Here is a 25,167-nt window from a genome sequence, read left to right as displayed (position 1 = left end):
AGAGGCTAAATGCAAAAGTTGAGAAGTTGTCCCTTTCTGAGAATGGGCTGCCCTTTCCTGTTCCCTTCGGTCTCCTTTTAGAAGTTAAAGGAGGCCCTAGAGACCAGGGCAGAGGAGAAAGGGGAGAGTACATACACTTCCCTGCTTCAAATCTGGGAAGAGCAGTGACTTGAGTCACTGGATCCAAACTGTTGTGATTTACCCATGCAGACCAAAAGCTGTTCGGAGCTCAAATGGTTAGAAAACGCTGAACTCAAAGTTGCTCGTTCAGGCTTCAGCTGCTGTTATTCCTTTGTGTACAGCCGAGCTGAATGCTGTAGAAGTGCTTTCTGGGGACTAGAAACAATGGCTGTGTACTGCTTTAAGTGCAGAACGGAGAGGCCGTCCCATCCCATGGTTTGCATTCAAAGCATGACGCATAAATGAGAGCCTTGAGACATGGGAAGGAACGCTTACAAAGCTAACCAGAGGATCCTGTTCTCCCTCCTGAGAGGAGGTGTAGGTGTGGGAGTCGGAACCCGGGAGCCAGAGGGAAGTCTGGTTAAAATCTGTAGCAAAATAGTTGAGACCCTTCTCACGTTAGTCATCAGGCTGCGTTTTTTTCCCCGCCGTGGAGGCATCTTCCAATCAAAGCCAGGGAGCCTTGGGCTGATGGGGGTAGAAGCGAGCCTGCGAGGAAATTCTTCCCCTCGCGCTCTAAAGTAAAACCATCTGCTTCCTTCTGTGCATCTCCAGATGATATCACTGGGCCCGAATAGGAAACTCCCATGAAAGTGGAACATCTGGTAGACTGGTTAAAACGGCCTATAAGGTGCATTTGAAGGGATTATTCTGACGAGTGTGCGCAGGGAAATAGGGTATGGCAGGTGAGGAGGTTTTTTCCAGCAGAACAGACGTATTTTCCAGCAGCTTTTTAAAAAGAAGAGCTAAATATTTGGAGGTAAATTCAGGGTAGCTTTGTAGCAGAAGAGACAAAAAATGTGGCTTTTGTGAGTCTCCTGTTTTCACTTGGTAGTGTTCAAGTGAATGTGGCTCTGTGGATATGGGGATACTTCAGATTTGGATAAATACCTTCATTTTGTTTTTACGTCCCTTGTTTAGCTCCATGAGAGCCTGTGCGAAGGCAAATGCAGGCTGGAGCTGAAAAGGAGGAAAAAAAAAAAATGGGTTGAGCTCTGACTAAAGTATTTGTGCTGGAAAGTAGCCCAGAGAGAGTAAAGGAGAAGCTTTAATTAGAAGCAGCTGCATAGCTGATGCAGCCCACAGGACATTTTCCCATTTCAAACTCTGTAGCTTTCTGAAATCATGATTTGAATTAAGTTGTATGTGAAATTTGTTCTTAAAAGATTAAATTCCTGTTGAAGTAGGTTAGGAGAGCTCATGTCCTTCCAGAAAGTGCCAGAACAAACTTCATCTTCCTGTTTCTGTTTCTGAGTGTTAGGATGGAAAACTGAGGAGAAACAGTGGCTTTTATTTGGAAAAGATTTGGTTTCCTGTTCTGAGCATGTCATTTGGAGCTGACACAAGCTGCTACAATTTTAAGCTGCTCTGTAGACAAGTGGCTTTTTTTTTTTCCCTCCCCTTCCTAAAGAGCTTGAAAGAGGAGGTTGGGATGAGAACTAAGCAGGGGCAGTGGGAAGCTGGAGTTGCTGCTGAGGTTCTGAACAGTGGAGGATAATCATATCCTTTAAGAAATCTGGACTTAGACCCAGCTTTTTCAGAGTTCGCCTCTGTTTTTATAGAAACAATTTGGTGCCCAGCATGAACCAGGGGCAAAAGCTCACAGTTTTGTCTACGCCAGCGTTTAGAACTAAATCACTGGTATTTGTGCCTAGAAACGTTGTTGACAGGAGACACGGCTGAAAATCTGAGCTGTCTTCTTTTGTTGCCCTTTCGTGTTCAGAAAGGGTTGCAGTGAATTGCTGGAGGGGAAAGTTGCATAACTGTGTGACTGAGCACTTCATCAGGAGAGCGAAATGGTGGGTACGAGGGCTGCGTATCCCTGACTTAGCATCTTTACGGAGGCAGGCATGTTCGTCTGGCATTTTCTGTGAGGCTTTGCCCTATCCGAGTGTAAAGAGCTTAAGTTAAAAGAGCTTTTGCTGTTCCCCGCTGGAAAATGCGCTCACGTTCTTCTGATTAGCCTCAGAAGATACTGGAACAAGCCTGGTCTTGGAGCGCTCTTCAACTTGCTGCCAGAATGGTTAGGTACAAAGTGCTGGGCTGTTTGTGGGTGATGGTTGTGAGTGTCATCGTGGAGCCTAGGTCTCAGCTTTCCTTTTTTCTCAGCGTGCCTGCCATGCTCTTACAGTGTTTTGGCTCCCTCCCCATCACCTAGGGGCAGCAGTTAAATGCCCCCCATGAAAAGGCATTTCGGGTGTTATCTTTTTGCCGTGTTTGGGTTTATTTTGTATTTGTTGGAGGAGTTGGGAGTGTTGGAAGCCCCCTGTTTGCCTGATGCTAGAGGAGGGGTTCTGTGAAGTCCTGCTTTTTACTGTTTCTGTCATGAAAATGAGGACTATGCATGCAGAGCCTGCATCTGCTGTGGGTCCCGCCGCGCTGTCCCACTGAGCGAGGCCGAGCTTCCCTGGCTGTGCTAAAACCAGAAATCCCTATCCTGAAACCTTGAAAGCTTCCAGGACTGAAGTTCAACTTGACTTCACCCCTTCGTTAGCTGCGTGTGGACGCCCAGAAACGTGATTTGGCTGCAGCTCGCCAGGCCGCGCAGCGCGTGCGGGCCCGAGTGCCGTGGGAGGCGATGCGTCCTGCAGCTCCTGGCACGGCCCCGCATGCTGGGTGCCAGCTTGCTGGCTGATCCAGCTCCCACACGGCCGTGATGTAGCCCGCTGGCGTTTTGGGCTGATTTCTAACCCATATCTGTGAGGGATTTGGGATGTTGAAGGAAAAACTGCAGAACTGCTGCGGTTTAGGCCCAGCATGCGTGAAGGTTGCCTCTGGTGTGATGTGGCAGCAGCTTGTGCTGACTGAGAGCCTGCAGCTGTTGCAGCGAGCATGGCACAAGAAGCAGAGGCTGTTCTGCAAACAGCATTGTCTCAGAACTCACCGTCTGTGACTTTATTAATCCTGCCTTGCCCTGCAAAAACTCTCCTTTCATGTCCGTTCTCGGGTACGAAGTTGAAAGTATTAAGGCATGGCGAAAGGAGCCTAATTTGGGCGTGGAGAACGGTAAATTATGATTACGCACGTATGACTTAGCTGCTTTAGACATAGGGCTGAAGCTAGTTAATAAATTTTAACATGAGAAAAAACAGTTGTGGTCATCTAGTAATGACCTCTTGCGTAACTCAGATAATAACCTCTCTGAATAGCCGTGTTTGAACTAGCGTGCATACTCTTTCTGCAAGCAGCCAATCGTGGTGTGCTTTTAAACAAGCATGAATGATGGAGAAATTCCACTGCAACCTTAAATGTGGCGTTCCAGTTGTTTCTTTCCACTGCTGAGAGCCTCTATGCCAGTCTGTGTCTGAAAGTGAAGTGTGTTCTATTTCTAATTGGGGTTTATCTTGCTTGAACTTCTCACTGCCAAGTCTCGTTATACCCGTGCCTTCTAGACTGTGAATTATTGTTAAATCTTCGTTTTTTGTGGGCAGTTGGAGCCTTTGATTAACTGTCTCCTTCCCTTCTCCCTCTGGAAGGGACTGAGCCACCTGAGCCTTTAATCGTGTACAGTTTTCTATTAATCATTACTGTTGGCTTCTTTGAATTCGCTTCAATTCCTCCTTCATGAAAAGCAGACACTGAAGCTGATTCGATAATGGTTGTAGTATTACCAGCTGTGTCACAATCTCACTTACTCCTACTTGGTGGTGGCAGTCTGTACACCTAACATATTTCTGGGCAAATCAGAAGTTGTGCTAGGAATTGGTGTTCAGCTGACTCCTGAGAACCCTGAGAGCAAGTCTGCCTTTCCTAGGTCGGTGCCCTGGTTTGGGGAGAATGCTTTATAACGTTCTGTTTTACATATATGACTTTGTAGTGCTAAAATGTATTTCAGTGACCAGGTTCTTAAGCAATGTGCTGCTCTCTGTCAAGAGCTTCTCTTCTCTTACCTTCAAGCTTGATCAGCACTGATGTTTTCCTTTGTCATTCGTTGATAGAAGAGGATTGAGAGCAGGCCCCTGTAGCATGGCCCCACAGAAAACAGACCGTTCTTGGATTTAAACGGAATTTTAAGGCCTATCAAGTTAGGTTTCTAAATCCACCATATGTTTTAAAATGCTGAAGAAGAGGCAGTCTCTCCACAGTTAGGTTCTTAGGGCAAGAGACTTTTTGCGTTTCTTGGAGCTGGAATCTCCTCTCTTTGAGTAACTCTTTGATTTCATAATTGTACCTATCCTGTCCTGAAAGGGAGCATAGCTGATGTTCACCTCTGAAGTCTCTGCAGTGAAATGGATGTTCTCTTACACAGCCTGTGTGTATCTTGGATTACTTAGCAGTTAAAGCATGCAGCTGTGCACTGCAGAAAAAAACAGCAAGTGAACTCTTGAATTTTGTATTTTGGTGGCATTTTCTTCTGGTATATCATTTTGCAGCTTCCCACTACCTGAAAGAAAGAAATGGAACGGTGGGTGGCAAAGGAGGTGCTTGCAGGCTTGCTCGCCTGGGTCCTGGATCCCTGGAAATTCAATGGAAACTGCGTGGTACAAAGGCCAGCTAAAAGATGGATTACAGCTGACAAGCAGAGTCAGGCTGTATTGACATAAGTTTAGGTTAGAGAGAAAGAACTACAATTATTCTGCAATCACAGATCTTTGTATAAAAATATGGCCCTGGTTATAGATAGTGTGTGTGTGTATTCATTCTTCTGTGGGAGAGGGAGGAACAATGACCTTGTCGTTGGGGTGCGAGCCAGGGGCGTGGGAGACCTGACTTCAGTGCTTGTGTTGCTGGTTGCGAGCAGGCTTCAGCATGTCGCAGTCCCAGATTCACTTATCAACACGAGGATAACAATGTGTTCCTGTCTCACGGGAGTGCTGGGGAGAAAGATCTGCTGAGGATCTGGAGGCCCTCAGACACCGCATTTGTACAAGCTTTATAAATATTCCGGGAGATGGATAATACCTGGCGTTAATACCCGTTAGCTAATCTGCGGGATTTCATTCTGAAAAAGGGCGCTTACTAGAAGGGGAAAGGTGCAAGCAGTTAGTTGTTACTCAGCAGTTCTTGAGCGCTTGGGTTTTTACTGAAATTTTGAAAGGAAGTGCAAGGAGAAGTTCTGGCTGTTAATGCAGCCCTGATTGTATGCAGCACTTCGCTATTTTGTCATGAATGATTTCACAGTCCAAACCGAAGTTTTCACTTGTGTCGTTGACAGTCCTCAATCCCAGAAGAAGATCCCATCTGCTACATCTATGACCTTAGCGTTTGGGGCTCGGTGTTACTATTATTTATGGCAAATTCTGAGAGCTTAGGTGGTGGTGGGACTTCATTCCTGTTATCTTCCCAGGACACCAAGGCTTAAGGTGAACGTGCTACAAGTAATTCCTTCTCTATTGCAGGTGTCGAGAAGGCTTTCTTGGAGACTACTGTCAGTACAGAAACCCCTGTGAAAGCAATACCTGTAAGAATGGGGGAACCTGTGAAACCACGTCTCTGATAGGAAAGGCTACCTGCAAGTGTGCTCCAGGGTTCACGGGAGAGGACTGTCAGTACTCTGAATCACACATCTGCTACGTGTCCCAGCCCTGCCTGAACGGAGGAACTTGTCATCCCCAAGGCCAGGAAACATACAAGTGTGTCTGTCCTTCAGGTTACACAGGTGGGGTTCTGCGTTTCTGCTTTCAGACCCCCCTCTTTTGTGAATTACTCAGTCCTAGAATGTTCTGGGGCAGCTGTAATGTGCTCTCAAATTTAATAGCTCTAGCACAGGAAATGAGAGGAAGTACAAATGAATTCATGACCAAAAAAAAAATAAAATAAAAGGGGGGGGTTGGGGAGAGAGAGTCAAACTCCATAGCCTTTATACATAAACAGAAAGATATTTAGATCTTGTGGGGTTGTCCTCATGGGAAAAAACTGACTGTAGAAGTTATTCTGAAATGTCTTACAATTTGAATTCATAATCTACCTTAAAAAAAAAAAAAATGTAAATTCGGTGAGCAAAACCTTTCTATGGGAAACTTTTGTTTGCCTGAGGAGAAGCATGGAAACTCGCTCCTTCCTTTCTTGAAGGGAAAGTAGAAGAGTATGTTAGTGTGGTACGATTTTAGGTCATGGGTTATATTTATAAATAACACCATCCCATATCTTGCTGGTAACCTATAAATAAAATGGCTCCCTACTGTAACCAGCAAGTTGACTTTGTTTCAAATGTTGTAAAAATGTATATAATTTGACATGTGTGGCTTAGAATAAGATGTAGCACACCAACCATTTTGAGTTAGCATGAAGCATGAAGGATGGAACTGTTTTTCCCTATTAATAGCTGCTTATGCCTTGATCCTACAGGAAAGGACTGCCAGTGGATCGATGCCTGTACGTCTCAACCTTGTGCCAACGGAAGTACTTGTACAGTATCTGGAAATAAGTTCTCCTGCATCTGTCTGTCTGGCTACACTGGCCAGAAGTGTGAGATAGATGTGAACGAGTGTGCCACGTCAGGCCTTTGTCAGCATGGTGGGACGTGTGTCAACGTGCCTGGTTCGTACCGATGCCAGTGCAAGCCGGGCTATACAGGGCATCGCTGTGAGAGCACCTATGTGCCATGTTCCCCATCGCCCTGTATGAACGGAGGGACTTGTCACCAAACAAGTGACTTCACCTTTGAGTGCAACTGTCTGCCAGGTAAATTAATGGTGCTTATTCCAAGTGCTAGGTTCTGTAGCCTTGGCGCTGTGTTCCTGTCTGTGTTCTTCTGAAGACTTCTCCCTTGGGGTCTATGTGTGACACTGTTGTAAGATTGAGTGGAGAAATCTGAGCAAGGTGGGGAGCTCGGCAAGGATCTTGCTTTCTGGGTATTAGTATTTCATACTGTGAAAGGGAGAGGAATAGTGGGTGGGTGAGTGGTGGGATTGGTTAGATCACACCCAGAACAGATTTCTTCGGAACCCAATGAGAAAGAAAGGTAATCAAATAGGTAAAAAGTGATGTAGATTCGAGGTTAGGGCTTTTCCTGATGGACATTTAGAATGCCAGATTCTGTTAACACCCAGAAAGAGGTTGTTTGTGCTCATGAAGGTCACAGTTAAAATCAGTGCTTGAATGAAAATGAATATTTGTCTCTTTATTCTCAGTCTCTATCACTAAAACACACTAGTTTCCATTCCTTTCCTTTCCTTTTCCCCTCGAGTTCTTCCAAATCTTACAGGGTATGTTTTCCAGCTCAGCGTACCCTTTTTGTCCTGTAACTTACCTCCAGGTAAGTTATATTTACTTGGTTTCTGATGCTGTTAGTTTCTTTGAGCTCATGCACGGGAGAGATAACATGCTTACTCAGTACCATGGTCTGATTGTATTGATTCTGTCTGTCAAGTCTGGGCTCCAGTCACCAAGGGCATCTGTCTCTGCAAATGACCAGGTGTCACCTGCCTGGGACCCTGGCAGTCCCATCCTGCCCTGCTCCCCCCCATCTACTTATCATACCAACCATAGAGCAGCGCTATTTTTCTTTGCATAAGTGTGGTGTGGTTTTTTTTTAGGTTCATATTTTTAATGAGTAATTCAGTCCATGGGAAACTGAATGTTTGGAAATGCTTTTGACTAGACTTCCACTTAAGTGTATTGCAGTCTGGCACATGAACGCTTAGTGTGTGGTAATCTAGAAAACTAAACTCTCCTCCCTTGAGCTTTTCTTTTCTTATTTATGTGAAAGATGTTGCTGTTGTATACTGTTTAGGACGAATGCTGAATTGACTGCATTCTCATGAGGATTAACTGGAGTCATAAGTATGTGTGGAAAGAGTATTTAGAATGTAAGTTGTAAAGAATACTTTTTGGAGGTCTTTTTCTTGAATTGCTAGCTCAAGTGACAATAAATACACGGTGCCAACCTTAGCTGGGGTATGCACAACAAATTGCAGGGTAGTCTGAGCAACCACGTGACTCTGGAGAAAAAAAAATAGGAAAGTTGATCTTAAAATAGAAGGTTGTATCATCATTGTTTGTGTGAAAGCAAGTGTTTCTAGCTGTGCTTGAAGAAAGTGTTTAAACATACAGGGTCTCTGAAAATGCCGTAAGCAACAGTTGCTTTCTGGTTTGCGTCTGTTTAAATGAAAAACAAAAGCTGACAATTTCATCTTAAAACAAAATTGTCATCTTGATATCTCTGGATTAATGGCTTGAGCGTTTCCATCATCAAAATCCAGAATTTTCTTAGATTCTCTTTAACCAGTACAAGAAATCCAAGATCTCATGCAGAAGTGTCACTGTGGGGGGAAGAGGAAAGAAAAATCGAAAGGCTTGATCCTTTGCTGATAAGGAAGTCTGCTTTTGTGACTCTCGTGCAGGGATGTGAGTCTGGGTAGGAGCACACTTTCCTTTAGACAAGTGTGTGGGCTGGCTACACGATGGTCAGGAAATGAAAATGAGATTACTATAGTAACAGCTACACACCCACACTGCTCACAAACGGTTTGGATTATTAGCTGGCTTTTTGGACTTCTAATGTAACATGTAGAGTGGGGGGGAGTTCGTGCTGCTATGAGGGCCTTCACTTCTGTATTTCCTGTATCCATTTAAGCTGGCCATATGGTTTTGCTAATTTCATTTTTAAAACTAGACATTTGAAAAACAGGAGAGGGGGGAAAAAAAAAAAGAGGTGGGAGAGTCCAAAATGTTTACATAAAACTGTTCGATAAAGGCAAGGCATCCAGCCATTTCTGTCCCCTTGGAATAAAGCATCCATTGTGAAATTCCTCAAGTTCTGGGATCGGTGGCCTGTTGCACCCAGGGAAGAGGTGAACAAGTCCTGCTCATCTGGAAGACCGTGCCAAGATTATGGACTAGGAATTCCTCTTCAGACTCCCTCTCTGAATTGGAGCAGAGCTGATGATACTGTGACTATAAAAGGAATTGCTCTGGCCCTTCTTTTTGGACTGCCTTAAGATGTTACCAGTGTTAAGGTCATAGAGGCAGGAGGCAGCTTCAGCTTGAACTGCTGGAAGGGTTTTTTGAAATGATTTTTGTATCCTGTGACCTGTGAAACTGCTTTGAAGAAACCGATTGCACCAGAATAGCAATTTAGGCATAATTAAATTACTCCTGGTGCTGAAATGGGGTCATGCTCCCCATAGAAGCATGTGTTTAAGTGAATTTCATTTTTTTGTGAATATAGATACTTGAGGATGAGAGCTTGAAAATAGGGAGAAACCCCACAGCTTGAAGTTACACGTCTCAGCAGCTTTTTAAAATTATTTTTACAGTATCACAAGTACTGTTCACATACAGTGGAGTCAAGCTGATGTTTTTCAATTCTCAGGTTCCCATTTCTGTCGTGGGTTTACACAAATCTTCCATTAGGTAATTCATAAAGTCCTGTGTATTAGGAGAAGTCAGCTTTTGGTGGCAAGTGTAAGTGAAGAGATGTGTGCTGTCGATGTTACATCTGTGTGAAAGGTAACTTCTTTTTTTTCCAGCCATCCAGCGTAATTGTTTTTCCTCTGGGCTTTGCTGATTATTTATTTTGATTTCAAAGCAAGCACGTAGACATGTAAGCACGTTAGGTCATCGTCATAGAAAGTCATAGTAAAAAAAAAAAAAAAAAAACTCCTGTGAAAGAGCCTTAACCTGAAGTACTAGCAACTCTTCAGATATAAGAGTGAGCTCATGGTTATAAATGTTTGACAAAAAAGGAGTTTTTTTGGCAACTAACCTTCACTGGAATGTTAAACAAGTCAATAGAGGAAGTTCTTAGCTGGGAAAGTGATTATTCATTGTTATCCATCAAAATAATTACCCATTAACTAAGATAAGGACCCTAGGGAATTCCAAGGGCTTGTTCAGGAAACTATCTGTCAGGCCGGGGCGGGCTGTTTACGAGAGCCGGAGCATTTCCTGGGAAGAGGAAGTAACCTCGTGCCGCCGAGCATCCACCCCGCCGTGCTGCGAAGCCACAGGGGTTCTGCCCCAAAACGTCCACGCCAGAACCAACCTGCACCATGCTATGGCACGAGGACATCTTCAACTTCTCGTCAGCAGTCCCCGGATCTGGCAGCAGCTTAACTTGGTGTATCTGCTTGTATATCCCTCTGTAGGAGAGGAGGAAGAGCATGCCTTTAACAGTGGGAACGCTTTTCCCCTGGCGGTTCTCTTGCAGTTGGCTGTGCTCGGAGATGCAGAGCAAAAGTCTCTGGGAGGGAGGAGGCAAAGGACAACACGCTGCTCCCAGCACAGGGGGGAGCAGGAAGCAGTGTCAGGTGTCCAAATACATCTGAGCAGCGAGCTCTTTGGCTCTCTGGGAAGGAGTCAGATGATGTAGCTGCAGAATCAGGTCCTGGGACCCAGCCGGGGAAGGGTTTGTGTCTCAGCAGCTTCTTGCACGCTGTGGTCCGGTGTAGGTGTGTTGGCCCAAACAGCCGCAGCTCCGAAGGACTGATCTGAAGAGTGAAAGTGAGCCTCGGCCAGCTTTATTTACAAACTAGGCAGGTCACAGCATTGCAGAGTGTGTCGGGCTTGAAACCAATGTGAAAGCCCCGCATTTACAGCTTGTAGATGGTCTGAAAGTAAGCCAAAGTCGTTCTCTAGAGTAAGAAGAATTTTAAAGGGGATTTGGGAGTTGGGAAGTTTCCAAAAAGGAAACTTGTGTTTTCTTCAGCTGTATACTCAAAATAGTGTCATCTTTACCATTTCAGCCCTTCCTGATTCATTTCCCTTGCAGATGTTTTTTTTTTTTTTTTTCTGACTGAGCACACTTGGATGTGTGACACTTCTCTTGAACCTTTTGCTGCACTGTTGTTTTTTAATTTTTTTAGCTGCTTTTTGTTTCTGTTCCACCAGCTCTAGTAGTACTCTCCTGCTTTTGGGCTAGGATGAATGGCTTTGTACAGTTGTGTGAGAGACTTGAGGGACAGCTCTTAGATGTTAGGGTAGCTGGGGAAAGTGGCTTGGGGAGGTTTTAGTATTGAGGTGACTTCTGTGCTCTCATACAAAAAAACCATGAGCCACTTTCTTTGCCTGAAATACAGTGAAATGGTTTTGAATAAGTGCCTGCTCTCAGGAACCTATTTACCAGAAGGCAGGGCTGGCCTTTGGGTTGTCCAAGCTGAGAAGATAGGAACTTAACCCTTCTGAGCTTGTGGTTCTGGGTGCATTTCCGTGCTGATCACATTGTTGGCATGAGCGCAATCTGTGGTCAGTGGGAGGATTCTCCTCCAGCTCAAAAACAAGCTGATAGGACACTCCTGTGTTCTGCAGCTCAATCTTTGGTCATTTGTGGTTGCACAGTTGTAAATATAGTAACTCGATTATTAATTGTATTCCTTGGTAGTCATTCCTCAGCAGTTTTTGCCAGGAAGGCATTGCTGTGCTCATTTGGATTAACCATTTATTTTCTCCATTTTAACCTTCCCTGCTGCAATGAGGCCTGCTGGATCTTGGGAGAAGGTGAGAAGGGCTTTGAATAAAGAGGGTGACACTGCAGGTGTGCTAACATTGAGCCTGTTCTTCCTTGGTGGTTAACCATGATCCATTCGATATGGCTCAGCGACAGTGCTCCTCCCGGCTTCTGACTTTACCTGTATTACTGGAGGAGTTGAGAAAGTGGGAATGGATGTGAATCATCCCACGTCTCCTGGGAGTAGCCATCGTCTGGAGAAGTTGCTTCAGAGCTTTATGGTCTAAGCCTCATCTGCCACATCGCAGGGTCTGTGTTGGATCAGATGGTGCTTAGAGGGCTTGTGTAACTTGATGCAGATGTGTTGGAACTGTCTGGAACAGGGCATCAAACGTAGAGGGGGTTAAAGCATAGCTTTGGATGAGAGGGCTGTGTCATGTTAATATTACATTCCAAAGCAGTGAAGAGGCAGAGCTGATGTTTTGAATTAATGCATGCATTCTGGAATCATTTACTTCATCCACATTAGCATGCATCCACTTGTGCTTTGATAAATAGCTATCTCGTCCAGCAGAAATGGCAGGTTTGTTTAATGAAGCGTGAGGTGAAGCAGCGTGTGAAATCGAGGGGAAGATGGGTTACTGGCAGCTCCCTTCCTCAACATCCCTGCTCCCCCGTATTAGAAGGGAAAAGGAGCTCTACCACGGTGGAGAAGGGGTATTTTGCCAGAGTGACTGTGATCGTTAGGAGCCTTGATTTTCACTGGGGAAAGGTGTCTGGTTTCTTCTGCTTTTCAGTCAGGGCTTCGTTTATCAGCATTGCTTGGGTGGTGACTAATTGATTGATTTGCCTAACGCTGAGGAGGGCCAAATGAGGAATTGGGGAGCTGAATTTTCAAAGCGTGGGTGATCTTACTTTGACATAGCCGAAGCACATGAACAATCCTGAGAGGTTCACACAATGAACGCCTGCTACTTTTTTGTCATGGGAAGAACTTGTCCTGAGTGTTGCTCTGCCTCTGTAATCTGACCTGCGTGCAAAGGCATTCAGCGACGGCTCTGGCCCGCTTGCTATGTGGAGATCCATCAGGTTTAGGTTAACAGGACGAGTCTTTAAGAAAAACAAACAAAAATGAGGTTTGTGGGGGAAGCTGCACTGAAGATGAATTCTCTTTGAAAGACTCTGTGGAGCCCGTTTCACCCTGCTCTGTTTGTGCTTTGTCCAGGTTTCGAGGGGAGCATCTGCGAGCGGAACGTTGATGACTGCCCAAATCACAATTGCCAAAATGGGGGCATATGTGTGGATGGTGTCAACACCTACAACTGCCGCTGCCCACCCCAGTGGACAGGTACGTACTGTGCAAAGCACTTCTCTGTGGGCTGGACACGCTTTACAGGGATGAAATGCAGGATTTCTGGCCTTCTCTCGCCATACAACTCAAGTTGCAAATGGCTGGATGTAGTTCACATCTGTACCTTGTTCTGCAGTCTGGGGGACAGATGTCAGTGAATCCTTCAGAAGATTGTTTACATCAAAGCCACCACAAAACGAGGCAATTTCCCACTGCACTGCTCAGCGTTACAGGCCTACATGCATGTGATTTTTACAGACAAATCGTGTGGGTCTTGAGCTGCCATGCAGTGCGACTCTGAGTTGCACTTCTGCTTGTATGGATTAGCTTGTAAGAGGGTATATATTTCACAGAAGTACAAAGCATGGCTTTTCTTTTACAATTGTGTGCTTTTGTGGTGCTTTGACACGTTTGGGGGCATTTTTGATGTGGGATAATGATCCTCGTGTAGATAATGGTAACGCTACTAAAGAACAGGACAAAACTGGAGGAAGGCATAGGTGGGAGAAAGGGGGGAAGAGAAGCCTGTGCATGGGAAGCTTATGTTTTTGCTACTATTTGCCTACTGTGGCTGATTTTTATCTGGAGTATCTCCAACTAGCAAAGCTACTTTTGCTTCATAAATGAGTCTCTTTTACTCTGAGTGTGTCTGGGGAGGTGGGGGGGAAATGTGAATTTCAAGAAACCATTATGCATGATGTAAGGAAGCAGCTTACAGGAAATTCAGTGTCATCTTTAGTCACAAAATGTCTCCATACCTCAAAAATAAACAAATACCTCCGGTTTGGGTTTTTTTATTTTTTAGTCATTCAAAGCTGGCACACTTTTTCGGTTGGGTTCATCTTTGCCCCCCCCCCCCCCCCCTTTTTTTTTTTTTTTTGGAATTACAGGAAATTGAACAACCTTAAAACATTGAGGTATGGACTGAACATGCAGTCTTCCTTTTATTAAGTAAACTGAGGTATTTTGCCTTGGAGCATAAGCCTGAATGAACTCCTCTGGTTCTGAAGAACTTCTAGTGCATTCTTTGTGTCTAGAAAACAATGTTTGAAGCCAGAACATCTGCAGTGAATGGTAGCTCAGACAAACTTTGTGTGAAGAGTTTGACTACTAGAGACCAAAGGTTTTGTGTTGTTTTAGCTTTTCCCCTCAGAGAGCATCATTCTCGTTATAAACTTGTCATTAACTGCCAAGGAGGCCTGCCAATTAAGAACCCTCATTAACTTCACTTAAGAATACATAATTTTAAAGTTAAAACCACATTAGAGAAGGAAATGCACCTCTCACGGCTTGCATAGCTCTCTGAAACCTGGTATAAATGGGAGAAAATGAGTCCTCCCCTTGATGAGCAAATACCCTTTCATCTCTACTGCCTCCCTGTCTAAATGGTGTTCAAGTTTTCCTGCAAAGGAAAACACGAAGAGAGTTTGGGTGGAGAGCCAGCAACCCTTCAGTGACCCCTGAAATACTGCTTCACGCTGCAGGAATTATAAACCCTGTTTTGTCTTCTAACATGTCAGTAGTAAATCAATCTCGGGATTATTCCTGAAGCACAGAGGAGATAATGGACCATGAGTGTGTACAGCATGAGCTTAAAATTTATGAGGGATTACTGTGATTTGTAGAGGTATCATAAACGTAACCTGGCTTGCGGGATTTGGGTGGGTGGCTGCTGTTCGCTGGGGAGGCCTTCTGCAACTCACCTGGAAAGAGACCTTGGTGGTAACAGGCTGTGATTCTCTTTGGTTTTGTGGTAGATTGTCTCTCTGATTAACCACTGAAGCTCTTTGCAATGCACTTAGTTGTTCCCACTCCGTACCTTTTCACGGGCTCTAACGTTGGGGGAAAAAATCATTGGGCCCACGTTGTGGCCTGGCCTTGTGCTGTCTGTCTTCTGTCTGTGCAGGCTCTCCAGAAAATCTTACGTGTGGAGGATGCTTCCCTCCTGTGAAACCCTGGAAAGAGAGGCGCTCCCCAAGTTTTGTGTTCCCATGGCTTTATAAAGCAAATTAGTTGAATGCTTTTTCTGAGAATTTCCTGCATTTATGGTGAAGTTGAGGTTATCAGTGCAGCAGCGGCTTTAGATAATGACATCTCAAGGCCAGTGACTTCCTAGACTTCAAGGCTCAGGTCAATTGGGAGCTAAAACTGGTCTCACAGTTCAGAAAACAGCAGTTTGGCTGCTTCAACTATGAACGTCAGAGCCGCTGGGGAATTGAACTGTCTTGTCCAAAATGCACAGCACGAGTTTTGGTGTTCAAACTAAAGCATGAGTAAGCTCAGCAGCAGCCATGCGTATTCATGTCACCGTGTTTGACATAAGCAGGGCAGCAGCACTGTGCCCTTGTCCACAGGATGCCTTAGTGATAACCATTCCCCTGCAGTGTTACTGCTGGGCTGGGTGTTTTGGGGAGGCTGATGGCTAACAATGGCAATGAAGGGCTGTATTCGGGGCCTTTCTCTAAGCTGCTTTGCTTGAAAGCCTGTGCGCTGAAAACCTGTTGGCAAGCTTGCCTTTAATAATTCATTTATAGTATCTGTAATTTTCCTTTTGCCCAGTAAATGTGTGGCCAAGCGATGATGTTCCGTGACACCCCCAAAGTGTATTTTCTTACATGAAGCTTTCTTTGAATGCACTTCAATCCTTTCCTGCATCTTCAGTGAGAGACCATGAAGATAACACTGTACAGAGACACGAGGTGTGACACTGAGGCTGGGCACACACTAGAGCAGAGAGATGGAGGACTCTAGGATAGTTTGGAGAGAGGTGCCTTTTTCCCAAGGTTAAACTGCAGCTGATTCTGACAGCGGTAAGCTACAATAAAAGCAAGTTACTCAGCAATAAGGAAATATACTATATAAGTGCAGGTCCATCTTTTGCACAAACATGGTTTATAACATTGTAAATCATCACTAAGGTTAGTGAAGAGGGGAGAACTGAACAAACAACTCTTAGAGTTTGTCCTGATAAATACTTGTAACGCAGCAGTGTAAAACAAAGTCAACACTTTGGGAAATCAAAAGCCTCCAATGAGACCTTGAGTTTACAGGACGTTCTGTGCTGTTTAAAAATAATTTTTTTAAAAAAATAAGGCCCAGAGCCATGTGCTTGTAAGTAAGCATCAGTCAAAAGCAAAAGGATGTTAAATTTTATAAAAACACTTACACTGTGTAGATATGCCATCTTCATAACAGGTCTTGTGGAGTCTTTTGTTGCTAACACTTGTCAAGTGATCCTGGAAAAGTTTAAATCAGTCTGTTTGTTTTAGTGTTTATTTAATCTTTGCACCACGGATGAAGATCTATCACGTTTGTGAACGTGATTTGTGCTTGATGGCATTGAGGAAGCCATTCTCCTTTTGTGTTAGAAAAATCAGGAAGAATCAAGAAGCTGTACTCCATCCAGCAAAGAACAATTTTGTGTAAGGCGATATCGAAGCATCCTTTGCTGAAATGGAATCTGTTGCAATTTCTTTTGGTAACCATCTGCCTCTTGTGGTTCCTTGACAGGTGGTAGACTGCACTACACAAGCATGCATTTTCTGCTAATGTCTTCTGTTTCGTACTGGAATCCACCTTTTGAGAGGCTGTTTGCTTTCCATCTCATTTCCTACTCTTCTAACAGAGCTCACTGCTCCTTTGTTGATGCGTGTGCCTTCTCTTTCTCATGTGCTGTTTTTTCCGGAAAGATAAAATCTTGCTTTTCAAAGACAACCACGGGAAATTCCTGCTGTTACTAATGTTTTTGTCACCTTCAGAGTACTTGTATTTCATATGGTTATAATGATTGTCAGCTGCCTCAGTCTGTAACTGGCAAGATGATCTTGGATGTGTCTTGGGGAAGCTGCTCCAGATCTTTTCTGTTGAATGTTAGCTGTTTTTTTTTTGTTTTGTTTTGTTTAAGGATCACTTGTCTTGTCCTGGGCTACATCCTTTGTCAGGACCGATGTTTGTTGTGTCCTCCAAGGCACAATGTTGCAGATTCCTTGGAAATAAAGAGGCCTTTGTGAAAGACTGAAGTCTATTCCTATGTGCCAGGCAGGAACTTGGTGTACTTCAGGTGTGATTTGAGTTAAAATTAGCCCCAAATCCTGCCTGGGTCATGTTTGTGGCACATAAAGACTGCTTTATGTTGCTGTTTTGCAGTAGTTAAACAAACTGGATGGCTTGCTGCTGTCCGAGTGTCTTTGCCTTCCCTCCCTGCTCCTAGGCACCCTTCCCTTTTCTCAGGGCTGACTCTGGTCTTTGTTGGAGTGAGCCACTTTAACTCACTAATCTAGCAAAAAAAATCCTGTCCAGCTGCCTTTTTTTTTTTTCTTGTTTGGGATCAGGAATTAAAATTCATGGAGAGGTCTCACGAGTGAGCTGGTACGGAGAAAGCAATGGCAGTGCAGGGCTGCAAAGCCGTGTGAAAGGTTAGGGTGTCCTTGCGAGGAGGTGGTGAGAGCGAGGCTTTAAGGGCTGCTCAGGGATTCCAGGCTACGATTCAGATAAAGAAACAAGGCTGCCTTTAAAATGTACCTGCTTACTGTGCTGATCTAGCCTGTGCAGCTTTGTGTCAGGAAGACTTTGGGTATTAAAGTAACGTTATAAAGCAGTGTCAGTGTTTGTTTGGCTTGGCCGAGGAAGACTCCTGCTTAGCTGTGGAGAGTTCTGGAGGATCAGCGTGAGCCTGGCCCAGGTCACCTTTCAGGAACGGAACACAACAGAGTTTGGTATGCGTCCTCCATCCAGTTAAGTCCTTTGCACTGTTTTCTCCTCAGGTGCTGCACTGGGAACAGTGGGACGAGTCTCGGGGTCTGGGGGACATGTGATGTCCGTGCTCAAGCAAATCCTGGAGGGCCAGCATTACCCTGCTGCACTGCAGGCCTGGCCTGTTTGCCTCCTTTCATTTCTGGCCCTGAGGGTGAGACTCCCATGGCAAGTGTGTTTGTTTAGGCTTTGTTTTTTGCCTGAAAAGGGGGCTCCAGCAAAGTGTGTATCTTAAAATCCAGGAGACTTTTGTCTCCAGGAAAGCACAGCGTGCTAACAGCTGACTCCACCAAAGAGCTCCAGCACTGGAAGCTAGCTTAAGAAGCAAATGTTTGTCTTGAGCAGAAAAGCTCTTCAGGCAGCAGGGCAATGCTTTTTAATTAAAATAGCTGCTAGCTTGGTCATATGCTCTTAAACACTAGCACAAGGGTTACTCTTTCTGCAGAGCTTTAGGCAGGAATTTTCAAACAGGGGAGTTAAGGATTCGATTCCTATTTAATTAGAGCAATATTTGCTCTCTACCTTCGTTTTCTTTGAAAATCCCAGCCTTAAACTCTGGGCAGACGTGACTTTTCTTTGCTAAGAAGGGAGGATAAACATCAAAAGGCTAATGTTTAACATTTTTATGTAAGATCGTACGCTCTGGTATTTTCTTTTGGAGACTTTCTTTGCTGAACACCAGCTTCCATATTAGAAAGTGTACAGTAACGAGCCTGCTTAGTGCTGGGGGGAAAAAAAAAAAATACTGCCTTGCTGGAATACTGAGAGGCTTGAAATTTGGTGGAACTCCTGCCTGGTTGCCTTTCCCAGCTGTGCATTGATGGTGGACTTTTGGGTGCTTTTCCAAACTCGTATTAAAAAGCACCGAAGCCTGTTGGGTGCTAGCTGAGATCTGCCCATGCCAAACTTGGCACGTTGGCCGGTGCTTAGCTGTCACTATCGCGAAATCTCCAAGAGGCAGCCCTCTGAAAGAGGCCGAGAGGGATTATGATTCTTTTTCTTCCTTCACGTTTGAATTGGCAGATACAAAGGGAGAAGGGAGCATGTGGGCAGGTTCCAGAGCTTGGCAGCAAGAAGCTTGGGTGTCCAAATGATTTGAAGCATCAGATGTGAACAAACTTTATCCTGGATGGTTGGTGTTCTTGTGATGCCTTGTTCCAGCATCGCGTGGAGCAGGCTGATTTCATAAGCTCCGAATTGACACCGTTTGTGCTTTATCCAGTGTGAATTCTCTACAGGTACACAACCTCCAGTTCGCTGCCTGCTGTTTTCTGTTTCCCCATAGCAAGCCGTGGTGAGGAGGTGGCTGTAATAAAACACCTCAGGTGTTAACAGCCGAATTGATCCGATGACAGAACGACAGCATCTGATTTAGTCCATGCTACTGCCTCTTCCATTGTGCCTTTGGTGACTTTCCAGCCTGGGAAATGCTCTTTGTGATCGGATGTGCCAAATAATCTCTTGTGGAGTTGTCTTAAGCTTTCAGTACATCTTGCATGTGTTTGGCTCTAAAGCAAAATAGACTAGACCACTCCGAGTCTGGGTTGGTGCATGTGTGCTCTGAGACCAGGCTAATAGCTAACAGTTGTTTTATCTGCAGCTGCCTTGTTTCTGGCAGTTTCTGCCCCTTCCATCATCCTCGGAATGAGGTGATTTGTCTTTGGGTAATTAATAAAGATGCGTTGCTGAGCTAGCTGGAGAATATGAAGCTTTTATTGCAAGGTTTAGCTTCAGTCATTACGTTTTGCCCTGCAGGACTTTCTGCTTGTTAGGGATTTCCCTGGTTTACTGGATTTTCCAGAGGAGCTTAAGAGAAGGGCAGAATGAAGGGTAGCTTGGTGATGTGTATTTCCTTTTGATTACTTCTCTATCTTGGCGCTGTCCCCAGTCATTTCACCAGCCTCTGCCATATTCAACCAGTCTATCATTAGTGCACTCGTCATCTTCCTTGAACACTCTTCTGTTGCTTTGTAGTGCTGCCTCTGAGGAGCTCTGTCCGAGTGGCCCTCCCTCCCTCCCCAGTAGTCTGCTGAGTGATTTCAGGCCGTGCTTGGTGGATCAGGACGTGCATAACTCTCCCAAAGCCCAGAGTTTTGTATTTGGAGGCTGTAAAATCCCTTGTAAAAGCCCATTAGTTCCAGTACATGCTTCCTAGGGTGGTTATGAAATTAAACTGTTTCCCCCATCATATGAGCCTAAAATAAACACAGATGTTTGCTCACTACAATTGCAGAGATTGATCTTCAGTTGCGTTCAAACTCCATATTAACCTCTTACATTTTGTATGTTGGATATCGTTTGGCATTCTTCAAGAGGAAGTAGATCTAGATAAAAACAAAACAAAAAAACAGAAAACACCAAAACAAAGAAAACCCCACCTGAAATTTGGGGATGGTTGTTACCTCTTTGCTGCTCTGTAGTTGTGTATTTCGGAGGGAATCAAGATGCTGTGAGATCCTTGGGAAGGAATATTTTTTCCAGGACTGTGATGCCCCTTGCTTTTACAAGAGGAAAAGTATTTGGCTTCAGCCGTTTTTTCAGTACTTAAGGAAGACTTTTAGTGAACACATGCAACCAGGGAGACTTTTTGCAAATATAAGCAGCATAGTCCACCATGAACTCCTGTGTGTGCCTGGAGCTGTCCTTGAAGCTGAAAGCAGCAGTCAGGTTCATCGGATTTCCTGCAGGAAGCTGTTGAGGTGGTCTCATCAGAGGGGCTGGAATTTGGATGTGTTTTGGACATGTGTGAGACCCCTGTCTGTCAGTATTGCCTGTTCATTGCTCTGTGCACTCTTGCTGTGCAAAGACACCACCTCTTCCAGAGAAGTTTGCAGTTCTTTGCTTTGATGATACCTTGTGTCAGGAAAGCAAATCACAGCACGTGGCAAAATACACGAAAGAAAACATTGGATCTTCCTTGCAATAAGTGTTGTATTGTACTTCTATTGTAACGTGTCTGCCTCGGTAATATTTGCTTGGTGAGTCTCTGATGAAATGCTTCCCTTCAGCCGGCCTGCTGGACTCCGACCTCTACCCCAGTTTCAGCCTCTTCGTGGAGAGGTGGTGGCTTCGGTGCTGCAACGCGTGGTGGTAGGCTGAGGCTGTGCCACTGCTCTTTTACAGCCGTTTGCATTAGTTATTCCTCCTTGTGGTCAGATATCTCATCGGTGATATTTATTTTGGTGATGAAAGCTGTGGGTTGCGTAGAAGTCCCCACCGAACCCTTCCAGGGGAGCTGGAGTCTTTCCTCAAGGAGTGTCTGACCCCAGCTTTCAGCCAGAAGCCTGTTTGCTCTTCTATTTCATCTGCCATTTGTTGCATCAAACCGTGTCTGCTGCTGCACTGCCCAGCGACCTCACTTGGTTGAAGCTGTCTGAAGTTCTCTGGCTTCCTCTTGGATAATATAAATATTATTTTGTGGAAGATATTGCTGCCTACTGTTCATCTTTCAGCTCGTTAATTAGATGCTGCAGTGCCTGTATGTATTCATTAATTGTAACTTAGCTTTTTCAAGGGGTAAGAATAATTTTGTGGGTTAAAGATTAATTGAATGTTTTTACAAATGCACAAAACACGTGAAGTATTTTCTCACAAATGCCATTTTATTAGAAGTCCTGATGGTTCCACACTATTTTCCCTACACTTTTCCATTTACTAAGGAGCCGTGCAAAACAACTTGAGGAAACTGATGTTTTGACCCCACAGAGCAATGTGCTTTGGGTTACTCAAGCAACACAGGCGTTTTCCTTGCCTTAAAGGAAAGGACTGGACTGAGAAATGTCTTTCCCCAGACAGACGTGGTCTGCCTGCTGGCATCCTGAACGTCTGCGTGGATGGTTAGAGATGGGAAGGAGCAGTACAGTCCCCTGTGCTGGTTAACCTTCTGCTGTAACTAGAATTGGCCATTTACCCAAACACCGTTTCTTATCTCTGAGCCACTCGTTGAGCCTTGATAAGGCGCTGTTCACCTTGTGACTGAGCAGTGCTCTGAAAGAGGAAAAAAGTAAACAGTTCCAATGAGATGTGCTTCCTTCGGCTACACAGATCACGTTCAAAGACTGTACAACAATCTTTGCAATGCTTTGTGAAATGAATTTCTCTTTCCGAAAGGTTCTAGCTAAATGTACTGGTTTGTAGTTTCCCGGATAGCCCTTCCATGAGACCTGGTAAAATCTTTGTGCAGGGCAGTGCTAGTCTGAGACAAGCGGCGTGCTGCTTGTGGGATACTGAGGGGATGGATGGGGGCAGAAAAGATGCCTTGAAACCAGAGGCTCCTCTTCCAGTGAGTCTCTCACAGACTCGAGGCACAGTCTGTGATTCTTGCCGAATTACCTTTCCCTTCTGGTATCACCAAGCTCTTAAGATATTTTGACTTCCAGGTCAGTTTGAGTCCAGAGCTGCGGTGGTCATCATGATTTTGAGAGAGATGGATGCAGCGATCTCCTCCCAGCTCAGTTCTCAAGGCTCAGCAATGCATTTACAGCCTCCATCCTGCTAAATGCTTTTAGTGCATAAATCGTGTGTGAGATCCCCTCTCCAGAGGCTTTGGCGTCTGGTACTCCAGCTGTGCATCAGCAGTCTTTACTGCTGGAGAGCTGTTCAGAGGCCAAGAAAACTTTCTCCTTTATGGAAAATACGGTCTGCCAAAGATGAAGACCTCCGACTGAACTGGCAGAAAGTCCTGCCTGCGTTCAGCTGTAGGATCAGTCCGGTTTCCTGTCTCGGAATTGGGTTTTGTGCAAAGAGGAGGTCTTGGAATTGGGGTTTACGCGAAAGGTTCAGTAGGATCAGCGTTTGGATGCGTCTGTTGTTGCTTCCCAGCATGGCTGTTGGGGTTTCTTATTTGTCCAGAGCTTAATGCTCTTTTGCTGTAGGATTGCACTCACTCAACGCGCTGCCTTACCTTTTACATCAGGCTTTATTTTTCCTTGTTATCACCAGGGCTCTAGGAGAACAATCTAGCCATTTCTCATCAGGGAGGACAGGTACAACAACATGAGGGACCCTGAGCCACTGCATCCTGTGTCTGCCAACGGAGAATCTCCCCGAGCCCCTGGGCTGGCAGGGGGATCAGTCAAAGCAGCCCGTGTGCCTGGGCTACTTTATTCCTTGCAGCTTCTCTGAGGGGGAACATACGGGAAGTAACTAGTTTCATAGTGGGCAGAAAGCACTAAGAGCTGAGGGCTGTTCCCTTTTTCTACTTCTAGTTTTCAATTTTGAAATACCACATGGACCGGCTGTTTACTTTGTACAAGGTCACTCAGAACCTGAGTCGGCATTTTGCTGATTTCCCAGGCTCTGCAAATATCAAGGTCAGGTTAGGCTTTTATTAGTTTCTTGGAGTAATCTGTGCTTCCTTTCTTGTCATGTTCTAGATGCATGTTCCTACATTCCCATTAAAATGCTGTACAATTAGGGTTTTTGAGCTCCAAGCCTTGTGTAAGGGCGTACCGTCACTGGTTGACGCTGCATTTACGTTTCTTTTAGAAATGCCGTTGAAAGTAGCAAAAGCAGAAGTAAAGAAATACCTATAGAAACTTCTAGCTAAACAGATCAAGAGTTGGCACTTAGAAGTTGAATTTGGGTTCTGTGAATGAAAGACTCAGTTTTTCCTAGCAAGCAGAAAACAAGGTTTCCAAGTAAATTACAAGTAAAATTACAAGTAAATAGACTTGGTTCAGTTAAGCCAAGCTGCATCCCTCAAGTAAACCTTCAGAGATTTATTTTTTGTCAGTTTAAAATTAAATCCTGTTTTATGTCGTATACTGGAAGAGCCTTCAGTCTCTGCTGTGGAGAAGCCATTCAGGAAGCTCGCAGGACAGACACCACGTTGAAGACCTAGGCTGCTAAAAACAGAAGCATCAAATCTTTTCTTTGCAGCAGCTGTCCAAAATACTCGTCTGTTGATGTCATTTGCATAAGGAGTCAAAGCCTTTTCTGAGGGCAACCCAGCCTTTTCAGGGCCCTGACAGCTTGTGGCCATCCTTTAGGCTCACTGAGAAGTAAGTGGAGATGCTCCTCTGAGGGAGGATGCTCTTTGAATCCATTTATAGATGCATGCAGATTTCTGAAAGTAATTCTTCAGTGCATTTTTTTCTAATATTGACCATTAATCCCATTTTATTAACACCCAAAGATTCAAAAATGCTGTCTAAGGAACCAGTGGGTTCCTTAATAATGTGTCTTAATTTCTCTTCTGTCAGCAGCTCCTTTTTTTTTTTTTTTTTTTTTTTGAAGTAACAAGTGCCTTGGACTTCAGTACTCTGGCATTTGTAGTACTTAAAAAAAAAAAAAAAAAAAAAAAAAAAAGGTTCCTAAATCATTCAAGACTTGTTACTTATTTTGCCTGAAGGTGATGAGACTGAGTACTTCTGACTGTAATTAGGTTGATACGCTCAGCTTGCCTTATGCTGCTTTTGCCTGTTATATCTTTGGCCCAGAACTTAGTCTGGATTTCAGTTATAACTTCAATGGAGAACATGTTTTTTTCATTAAAATATCCAATAGTAAAGTGCACTAGTTAATGGCTCATTTACGCCTCTCTCATATTGAGTTTAATTCCCTTTGTTTTTAAAACAAACTGCATTAAGATGGGGCTGTGTTTGATTCATGATCACAATTAAAGACAAATATGATCGATCTAGTAGCTCTATATTTTTCCTCTCTTGAGGGGGAGATGCTGATAGACCTAATAAAAGTTTGTTTAGTTTAGGATGGAAGAAATATGGAGTGGCCTAAGACGTGGTTATTACAAGTACATCAGTGATGTCACTTGATGCTGTCCTTTAGAGAGGCGGAGTAAAAGTGATAGGAAAAAATAAATAAGCCCTAAAATTTGATAATACTAGTGATACTCGAAATGGGAAGTTAAATAAATCCAGAGAGCTTGAGAGGGGTAATTTCCACATCTTTGTTTTTTCTGCCTTTTTTTTTTTTTAAAAAAAAAAAAAAGAAAAAAACCCTTAGGAGTGCTATTTAGTATATCACAGGGCAAGTGACTTGGAGAAAGGCGTAACAGTACTGCGTGGTTTGGCAGCTGAGAACTGTCCACGCTTTAGGGACACCGAGTTTAAATTGGCTGCAGTCACAAGAGGGATGTAGGTGCTGCAAGAGTGTTTCTGCAAAACACTCGTGCTGCGGATGAGCATTCGTCAGTGTACGTTCTTTGATCTGGGTTGGGCCCCCTCCAAGACAAGAAGGAAAATATCTGGTATAATAAGCAAATAACGTCTTGATTATTTTTTTGAAAGGAAGTCCGTTGTGTTGATGAGTTGCAAGATACGTACGACTGCTAGGAACCAGTCTGAGATAACTGACTCTTTTCTGTTTGGTTACTGATAAGCTAATGGAGTTGTTAATATTGAAAGCTAATGACCAAATGACTTGTACTGTGACAAATGCACGGTTTTGTTTTTTATAATAGAGAGAGCTGTTTTGTAGATAGCAATATGAAGTGTTAATTTCCCTCCCACCCCCAACTGTTTCACTAAGTAATCTGGGAAGTGAGGTAATTCTGAAAACTCTGTTGTTGTTACTACTATTAAAACTTTATTTA

The 25,167-nt window shown here is 44.3% G+C and overlaps 1 protein-coding gene across 1 annotated transcript in view; it reads left to right on the top strand.

The window, feature by feature from the left end:
• The window catches only part of NOTCH2 (notch receptor 2), an 84,542-nt gene that overhangs the window by 13,116 nt on the left and 46,259 nt on the right, over nt 1-25,167 (top strand). The window contains exons 3-5 of the mRNA XM_068691222.1: nt 5,520-5,779; nt 6,469-6,804; nt 12,735-12,857. Of these exons, the coding sequence (XP_068547323.1) occupies nt 5,520-5,779; nt 6,469-6,804; nt 12,735-12,857 (719 nt within the window). The remainder of the gene's footprint in view (nt 1-5,519; nt 5,780-6,468; nt 6,805-12,734; nt 12,858-25,167) is intronic.

The sequence above is a fragment of the Anas acuta genome, chromosome 8, assembly GCF_963932015.1.
Source record: "Anas acuta chromosome 8, bAnaAcu1.1, whole genome shotgun sequence".
NCBI lineage: Eukaryota > Metazoa > Chordata > Aves > Anseriformes > Anatidae > Anas > Anas acuta.
The sequence above is the reverse complement of the archived record's forward strand: the minus strand, read 5'-3'. Positions and strand labels throughout refer to the sequence as shown.